The 9,896-nt window shown below is 41.9% G+C and overlaps 2 protein-coding genes across 2 annotated transcripts in view; both read left to right on the top strand.

Moving 5' to 3' along the window:
• Positions 1-9,896, top strand: part of cUnh1orf198 (chromosome Un C1orf198 homolog) — a 387,053-nt gene that overhangs the window by 119,097 nt on the left and 258,060 nt on the right. The gene's annotated exons all lie outside the window — the stretch shown is intronic.
• Positions 2,170-8,675, top strand: arv1 (ARV1 homolog, fatty acid homeostasis modulator; the record flags this gene model as incomplete). Its single annotated transcript, XM_080745030.1, has 5 exons — positions 2,170-2,265; positions 2,832-2,951; positions 3,190-3,343; positions 4,105-4,329; positions 8,551-8,675. 5 exons carry the CDS (start codon positions 2,170-2,172, stop codon positions 8,673-8,675), a joined length of 720 nt encoding a protein of 239 aa, XP_080601156.1.

The raw sequence follows: 9,896 nt of genomic DNA, 5'->3' as shown, positions 1-9,896 counted from the left end.
AGTTTCATGACGGTACAGTTCACTGGTTTCAGGCCAAGGCAAGGAAGGACCCCTTAGTTGAGAGAGATGAAGCAGGGACCCCACAACCTGTTCATAGATTCCATAGGCCTATAGTTTTGTTGTTTGATTGATTGAAGACTTTATTAGAAGTTTGCATAGGAAAAGGTACAGTTTCATGACGGTACAGTTCACTGGTACGGTTACACCCCGCCATTCCGAAACACCGCTATTCCGAACGTTGACTTCTAACCCTAACCCTACCCCTAACCCTAACCCTAACCCTAACCCTTACCCTAACCCTAACCCTAACCCTAACTAACCCTAACCCTACCCCTAACCCTAACCCTAAACCTAACCCTAACCCTGCTTCGGAATAGCGGTGTTTCGGAATGGCGGACTGTTGCCCACTGGGTTAAGGTCTACTAAAAGGAGATTCATGAAAAGACTAAGCTTATTTCCACAGGAAACCATTGAAGTATCTCATATAACATTGAATGACAGACGAATAGAACACAGTACTATGCAGTAGATATGTAAAGAAAAGAAAAATGAGAGAACAAAAAAAGAGTCTAAACAAACAGTAAGTATACAATGAAGGGGCAGGGGAGGGTAGGGCTGGGCTAGGTTAGTTTTTTTTACCAGTTGCACGGCTGCTGCCTGTAAGTGGTTTTTCAGGGCAATTTTAGTTTAGTTTAGTTTGACAGCACAATCATCAGTGCATTTTAGATTCATGTCAATTTGTGTTTTCAGATATTTAACCTCTTGAACCCCATTGCCCCCGCCGGCGGAGACCAAATCAAACTACAATTTCATTGTTGATTATTGTTACAGTGGGCCTAGAGCATAGTAATCAGCTGCCATTGTACTTTTCATTCATACTACAATACTCATATTACAGTATTATTACAACTCGTTTTCATCATGTTTCACCCTATACATTACCATTACTAATATTACAGCACTACTCTTACTAAAACATCTGTAGAGTTTACATAGTTTGGAATATATTCATACAATTTTGCCTATCAATTGATGACACCTTGGTGAACAATTTTTCTATTCACCCTGTATGTTTTCAATGAGGTCTTGAGGCTCATTCACTATTCAGAATGCAAAATTTCCATAGGCGGAGGCCTTTTTCAATCATCTTTTCCTAGGTAAATGATCACAGCAGGACAATTTGGTAAGAGAAATGTTATTATTTACACTGCATTTGTGAATTTTCAGGGGTTAGCTGACATTTCTGTTGGAATAGTTCACCCCCAAAATGACTATTACTCACCCCATGGAGACTTGGGTTTAATTAAATAACAAAATATTTTTGTTTTATTCTTTGTTTTAATTGTAAATGGTAAATGGTGCATTTATATAGCGCTTTTATCCAAAGCGCTTTACAGAGATTGTGCATTACATTCACCCATTCACGCACACATTCATACACCGGTGGCGGAGGAAACCATGCAAGGCACCAACCTGCTCACTGGGAGCAATGTGGGGTTCAGAGTCTTGCCCAAGGACCCTTCGACATTAACTCAGGGGGAGCCCGGATTCGAACTGGGAACCCTTCGGGAACCCTTCATGCTCTAAAAACGGTTTCTCTACCCCTGAGCTATGCCGCCCCATTGTCTTAAGAATTGTATTCTTAAGACAATAATTTGATTGTAATCATGTTACTACCATTGAGGTAAATAATCAAATTATGGTAGTAACATGATTACAATCAAATTATTGTCTTTACAATGCAACTTAAACTAAAAAATATCCATAGGGTAGGGTGAGTAATCGATGAAAAAAAAGATAACAGGCAAATGTTGATCAAAATAACATTTTTTCTACATTGGGTAGACTAAATTAAGCAACGCAGGTGTTTAACAATAATGTATCTCTTAAATTATTGATAAATATTAATAGGGTTAATTTTAGGTTTAAGTTATAGGCATAGTTTTACTTTACTGAGGGCTAGGTTAACCAACCACAACCACCTAGTCGAAACACCTGGGAAAGAGGGAGCCCATTCAGCCGCAGGAACCGGCAAAGAACTACATTTCCCAAGGAGATTTACCGACAGATCCAGGAAGTCGCGATTCTCCCACAAAGATACACTGGCCGTTCTGTCAAAACCGGCGGCTACTTTAGTTTGTTATCAGAAGCCAGGAGGAGATACACAGGATGGGTAAAGGTGTTTTTCGCTGTGTCGAATGCAACGAGAGCGCGACAGAGCTGCACAGAGATTATAGTAATGGGATCCTGAAGATAACCATATGTGTGAGTTATAACTAGGTTATAACAAATGATAGCAAATGATAGCCATGTACAAGAAACAGTTATACCTATCTTATAACTGTTTTTAAATGGCCAAAAAGCATCTCGTCATTTACCCACTGACTGTAGCAAGCCAATTGACTTGAACGTGTGTGTGTGTGTGTGTGTGTGTGTGTGTGTGTGTGTGTGTGTGTGTGTGTGTGTGTGTGTGTGTGTGTGTGTGTGTGTGTCTGTGTGTGTGTGTCTGTGTGTGCGTGTGCGTGTGCCAAGAGCTAAGGCATTGGCAACATTCTGTTCAATGTCTATGATAATTGGCAGTCGCCATATATGGAGGAGGCGATGCTTCCTGTAGTCTGTACCCATGATCTTCTGTACCATGAAATGTTGTTGTTGAGTTTCCCAAGTTTGTGCATCTGCTATGGTTTGTCTTCAAGAATTTCTTGTTAAATGTGAACGCAAATAAAGATTTTAAGTGAGTGTGTGTGTGTGTGTGTGTGTGTGTGTGTGTGTGTGTGTGTGTGTGTGTGTGTGTGTGTGTGTGTGTGTGTGTGTGTGTGTGCCCCCCCCAGGAATCTTGCCAAAAGCCAGTGGATAAGTACATCGAATACGACCCAGTCATTATCCTGATCGACGCCATTCTATGCAAGACACAGGCGTTCAGACACATTTTGTTCAACACATCTCTGAATGTAAGCGACCGATCTACAAGCTCACAACGCGTTTTTGGCAAAAAAAGTACTGTTTACCAATTATAGAGGGTTTAAGTGGTACTGGATATGCAGCTCAGCAAATAAAATGTGAATTGATCCCAGTGCATGACGGAGGACGATATCACGATAAATTAAATCTCCACGATACGATTATCGCGAGTGTTTTTTATCACGATAAAACGATTATATCACTTATCGTCCCATCCCTACTCTGCAGATCCACTGGAAGCTCTGTGTCTTCTGCCTGCTGTGTGAGGCCTACCTCAGGTGGTCGCAGCTCCAGGGCTCTGAGCAGAGCAGTGACCCTGCAGATATCATCAGATACACCAAGGAATGGGACTTCTACAGCATGTTTGGACTGGCTGCCTTCGGTACGTTGAAAACACCAGACTAACCACTGAGGAGACAGAGATCTGAATCAGAAGCACTAACTTCCAAATACAATAAATGTGATTGATTTGTTTTCACGACATTAATTGTGAAGATACATTAAGAACTGGCTGTCATTCACATTATAGTGATGCTAATAGTCCTTGTGAAAGAAGAAGTGTTTACTTTCCTCATGTGACGATCTAGGACATGGGTTTAAAACTTTAAAACTTGACGAATCATTTTTCTTTCCCTTTATAATGTGTTCTTTTGCACACGTATAATTGCGACCATCAGGTCGCATAGTTACTATGAAAACCTCCACCGGCTGTCTGTCAGTCAGTCAGTCAGTCCCTCCGTCTGTCCCACACGTCACATCACATCACATCACACTTTTGGCTCTACTCTTGTCTCCGGCACCCCTATCCATGCCAAACCTTGCACACACACTCCTTGGCTGGCAAACCACAACCTCCACCCTGATTTCTCACATGCCCCTCTTCTAGCGCCACCATGAGGTTGCTTTCTGCAGATTAGGGGGTCTTACTGGTACTCTTGTCTTAATGTAGGTTATCTACTTTATGTAGACCTACAGTACACTTGTCTTGTTAAAAATGTGCTATACCAATAAATGTGCATCTCCTCGCCTTAATCATGTCCTACAGGAGAGCTAAACAAATCTTGTTTACCAGATGCAGCAGCTGACATGTATCTCTGGCTGCACCACGTAATGTTTCCCTGCTATGACTTTTGCGTTCTGTAGAGCTGACGGCGTTCTGTGGCGGAGTGCTGTGCTTCCTGTGGGGACAGGCGGGCTGTCTGCAGGGTGGGAACGTGGAGCTAGGCATGCTCATCAGAGCTCTGCTCCTGTCCTGCTATGGTAAAATCCTCCTCATTCCTGCCGTCATCTGGGAGCACGACTACTCCCCGCTCTGCCTGGGACTCATCAAGCTGTTTGTCCTCACCTCCAACTCACAGGCTATCAGAGGTAGGAGAGCATGTCCGTCTGTGACAGTGATCAGTGCTGTGGTTCAGGGGTCTTCAATGTTTTCAAGCTTAGGACCCCTTAGTTGAGAGAGAGATGAAGCAGGGACCCCCAAAACCTTTTTCATAGATTCCATATAGTTTCATTGTTTGACAGCACAATCATCAGTATATTCTGGATGTCAATTTGTGTGTTCAGATTTAACCACTTGAACCGTCAATACTTAATACACTTGACCTTTCACTCTGTACTTAGTCTGCTTTTTCCCCTTGACAAAAAGTGGTAATATTAAAAGGGAGAAAAAAGGTTTCTATCACACAAAGATTTGGAGGACCCCCCTTAGCAACTCTGAGAACCCCCTAGGGGTCCCGACCCCCTGTTGAAGACCCCTGCTATGGTTGGTTGGCAGGTTGCATGTTTTGCTTGACCAGTCCAATTAGATTGGTGGTTCGTGCAGACATCACTGCTACATCACAGCCCATATGTGACAAGCAACACTTAAACTCTTCATAATTGATTAATCAGCCTCATTCATAGCTGCCTTCATAATATTAATAATGTGGACCTACTCCTCCCGCGGGGGAAATTCAGTTATCAGCTCAATCCAGCCGATAGCAGCCATCAAGGGCCTTGGTATAGGTATGCAGACATTATACCATCAGAGCATGCTCTTAACCTGTTGGTTGGAGACATTTTTCAATTTGTAAAAAAGTGCAATTTAATGAATGAATTAAGCCAGGACCTGTGAAGTTCCTTCAAACACTTATGCTACAAATTATGCTAAATAAAATGTTAAAGATAAATTATTGATTTGATTATTTTTACAACCTATCACTGTCGCCTCCATTGAAACACTGTCCCTCCCAGTAAAATGTGACATATCTAAATTGAAATGGTTCATCTGCTTACCCTAGGGTCTCTCAAGATTATTTAAATGGAATGATTGATATTGTTTGCACTGCAGGGCTCCTCTACAAGAACAGACTTGTGGTTTAGAACGACAGTATGAGTATGTGAACTTTATACGGGGGACCACTACCAGGGGCCCACGGCACTTCTGCTATGCTCATGGATTTGGGATGGGCTCAGTGGGTAGCATCCAGAAGCATGTACTGAGAAGCATCCCTATTTTTTAACTGGTTGTCTCCACCAGCCGAAGGCTTGGGGGAGAGTATGTTTTCCCCTTCGTCCGTCCGTCCGTGCGTCCGTCCGTCCGTGTGTCCGTCCGTGTGTCCGTCCGTGTGTCCTCACAGTTTGTGTGCAGCTAATCTCAGTCGCCGTTGGCCCGGTCGCTGCCAAAGTGAGCACACACATTCCCTGGATGCCAATCTAGAACCTCTGCCCTAAATCTTTCAAATGGGCCTTTTCTAGCGCCACCTAGTGGCCGATGTTCACAAAACACATTTCTGTGCACTACTCTTACAGATTTTGTCAAAAAATCCTACAAATCGGTAGGCAGCATCTCGACAGTCATGTGATCGACACAGATCTGTCCGATTTTGCATATTCCATCCGGATTGGCTAAGATTGGCTTCCAAAGTTTGTAGGATTGAGCCGTTTTGAACAAAATGCCTCAAATCCCAAACGCAAAGTGCAATTATCATGAAATCGCGCACACACGTTCCCACTAGGCCGAGGAAGAAAAGCCACTTCATTTTTTTTAAATCAGCCTCATGGTGGCGCTATAACAGGCCGATTTGTGGTTTTACCTATAACTCCACCGATTAGTTTCAAACTTTGTAAGCGCACTCCCTAGAGGGTAAGGATAAACCTTTGCCCTGCATTTTTCACACCAGCCTTTTATAGCGCCACCTTTGGACCGACTTATGTAAAACACATTTTTGGATATTACTCCTTGAGATTTTATCCAAAAATCACGCAAATCGGTACACAGTATCTCTATAGTCATGTGATCAAGTCCGATCCGTCTGATATTTCATATTCCATCCTGATTGGCTAATATTAGCTTCCAAAGTTTGCAGGATTGCTCCGTTTTTGAACAAAATGCTTCAAATCATCAACGCAGCTTGCGATTACCGTGAAATTTGCCACACATATTCCCACTAGGTCAAGGAACAAAAGCTACCTTTTTTCACATTGGCCTGTTATAGCGCCACCAGCAGGTAGCCTTTAGCAAAACAATTTTTTGGAACACAATGCTTCAAATCATGCATGCAGCGTCCGATTTCCATGAAAGATCTATGGTGAAGAACATATGCCACCCTTTTTACATTGGCCTATTATACAGTAGCACCACCAGGACACACAGCCTGGTGGAGACCTGTGCTCGGAAGAGCACTGCTTCTAGTTGTATCTAGATTGGAGAGCCAGAGACGGGGTGTTGAGGATACAGGGGTTAAAGTTCTCAGTCCCGGGGACTGATTTCAGTCTTAGTGCAGATCCGCAATGAAAATCAAATGGGGGAGGTGTAGCGATGAATGACAAAGTCGTCAAAACGCTAGTCAAGTGATCTCCAATCTAAAAAGCAGTTATAATTTCAAGATATGAGTATTTGAAACTTCAGAAGATACTTCTATAAAATTAAGCATGGATTGGCACACACACATTCAGTGAAGGCAGTTCAGAACTTAAGGGAAACACCCCAAATGTTGGTGTGCGCTGTGTGAAAATAACAGCTCTATCTTCAACATCCCAGCCAATGCTGTATGTCTACTTGATATGATGCATCATGACACTAATGTTAGTTGTATTGTCACTTGTTTGTAGTATACTACATTTCTAAATTGCTTGTGATTGTCATTTGTACTGTAGTGTAATAATTCAGATACATTTTGTGCTTTTTCAATTCCAATCACGAAGGACTGAGTGATTAGAGAGATAATTATTATTTCAAATCTTAAAGTACCTGTAGTAAATGAATAATGTCATAGTTAGTACATGGAAACGTTCTGGGAAACTATAATAGTTATTAGAAAAGTGCCCATAATAAATGTATAGTAAGTATAGCATATTTGTATTTTGTCCTTGTAAATAAATGGATCAAGTGGGATCAATGGTGGTGTTGGAGAATCGAAGTTGTCTGTGTCTAGATTCCTAGATAGAATCCTGTAGGCACTGACTGCTTGACTTATTTGCTGAATTCTGTCAGTGAAGGACACAAATTCATTGCAGGCTCTGCTCTGTTAGATGGAAGGGACGTGCGTGGCTGATGACATTTGCCTGGCTGGAGATGCTAGATTAGAGACACTGGAAAGATTTGGTATTTTAATTAGGATTTAATGCCTATTTGAATGTAACGCCCAGTTCGATCCCATAACCTGTCTTTTGCACGCAGTGGGTCCTCCTCACCCTGTTCCAGGTTGAAGTAACTTCAAATAAAACATTTGGTATTTACAAATGTTCTGTTGGTTGCATTTATTTAATTACTTCTCTATTAAGGTCACCATTTTCCAGTTTAAACAAAAAATATATATTGTATGTATACTGTCAATGACTAAAAAAAAATCTACACTGCCTGTGGATGTTTGCTGACTCAGGTGTTACTAAACCAAACAATATTTTCTATATGATTCAATAAAGTTTTATTGTATCTTATTGTCTTCGTAGAGACTAGCCTACTGTAGCCACTGTGTTGCCTGCTCTTAGAAAAAGTAGTACATTGCAATTGCTTGCTTTTGGTCCTTTCCCTAGAGTGATAATAACATTGCCATAACCCTTATTTTTGAGAGGTGGTCACACCGTCTCCATAGCGTGGCCGTGTGTGTAATGCGTGTATCCAACTATCCGTCTGTGTCTGGCCGTGTCTGTATGTAGCCTGAGTACCACTGGGTGACCAGGGAGGTGCTGTTGAGCAGCCTTGAATGCATGCATGCACACACAAACACACAAAGCCTTGAAATGAATGGACACCACCACTCAGTTCACACTGGTGTGATTTCTTTTTAATGTTGTGAGGAAACTATATACTGTATATAGATAGATTATGTGTGTGTGATATTATTTAAAACTACCTTTATGTATTTAGGCATCATGTTGAGTTTTCATAAGAAACCAGTAGATGGCAGCTGTTAGTCTTGCCAAGTGAGATACTCTAAGATCTCTGCTTTCTGATAGGTCTACTTACTAGTAGCATCTGAATTCAATATATGGGCTAACATTTAGTGAAGAATTATGGCACTACTAAAAGGTTATTTAGTTTACTTCCCTTATACCTCCTCTCTTGTCTTCTCCTTTGTCTAAAATACCTCCTGCCTTATTTTCCAGTCATTCTGAACAGCAGTCGACGTTTGGCCATGATGGCAGTGTGTGTGGGCCTGGCGTCAGAGACTTGTGCCGCCTGGGCTGTGGAGAGACTTCCGAGGAGCGTTGAAGATATCTTTACCTTCTGATGACCACTACTACACGCCAGCACGACTACTACAATTACAACTCCTACTACAGATATGTAAATGCATCCCGTCAGACCGAGGGGAAGAACATTCAACTCAGTGAATGACAAGTCAAGTTAAACATCCAGAACAAACTGAAATGAACACTGTTTACAGCGCTGGGTGTTTCTCTTGTTGGAAAACAGACAGTTTTTTTTTGCTTTTGAGGCTCTTGGGAGAGCTTCAAATACTAATTGTGAGAGGGTAACAAAGCCCTGTGTTTGTACACATCAACCCGCAGATATGGTTGTTGGTTTGAGGACACAGAGGAATAAGAACTGTCCTCTCATTATTCTTTGATGGATCTGGATACTTTTTTCCTCTTTAAAAATCATATATAGGCCTATATATCTTATTTGGAAAGTATTGTTGACTTTCATTTGTCACTATTATACCTGTATTGTGGGGAGAGACAGGAAATAGAGGTTTGTTAAAAGGGACTACCTGCATCAGAGGTGACAAACCAAATTTTGCAACATGACCTTGTGATTAGGCGTGTACCTTTGTCGTCAGAGCGCTAACTGGCTGAACCATCCAGCATACCCCATCTCTGGATTTTGGTGTCCTGTCCAGTCAACTCTTAATAAAAAATCACACCTGTGTGAACTGAGCGGTTGTTCCCCCCCCCCCCCCCCTCTTCCCCCCTGTGTGTGTGTGTGTGTGTGTGTGTGTGTGTGTGCGTGTGTGTGTGTGTGTGTGTGCCTGGTCTGGCCTGGCCTGAACAACAGCGCCCCTCCCTTAACATGTGTGGTCAGAAAAGGTTACTGCAGGCTACAGACAGACAGACAGACAGACAGACAGACACGCAGACAGACATACCCACACACACGGCCACGTATAGGAGCGTTGTGACCACCGCTCAAAAATTAACATCCTAAAGCTGGGGTTGCTGCCACAAAGCTCCTGGGAATGGAGTCTAAATGAATGTTGTGGGAGTGCAAAAGTTAATCAAACAAATCGATTATAAAAAAGTATTGATCATCCATAATTTAATAAAATACTTTGTGCAACAAAGTATCAAATATTGCTGAAGTGGTTAATTGATTCGTTGATAAATTAAAACAAATTACATCTTAAAATGCGCTACTCGTTTAATCGAAAAAAGAATCAATAGAATAATCACTACGAAAATAAACGCTAAATGTGGCCTTGTCTTACAGAATGAGGGGAAAAGGCAACACA

The sequence above is a fragment of the Nannobrachium achirus genome, assembly GCF_963921795.1.
Source record: "Nannobrachium achirus genome assembly, chromosome: 16".
Classification (NCBI taxonomy): domain Eukaryota; kingdom Metazoa; phylum Chordata; class Actinopteri; order Myctophiformes; family Myctophidae; genus Nannobrachium; species Nannobrachium achirus.
This window is presented reverse-complemented; position numbering and strand designations above follow the sequence as displayed.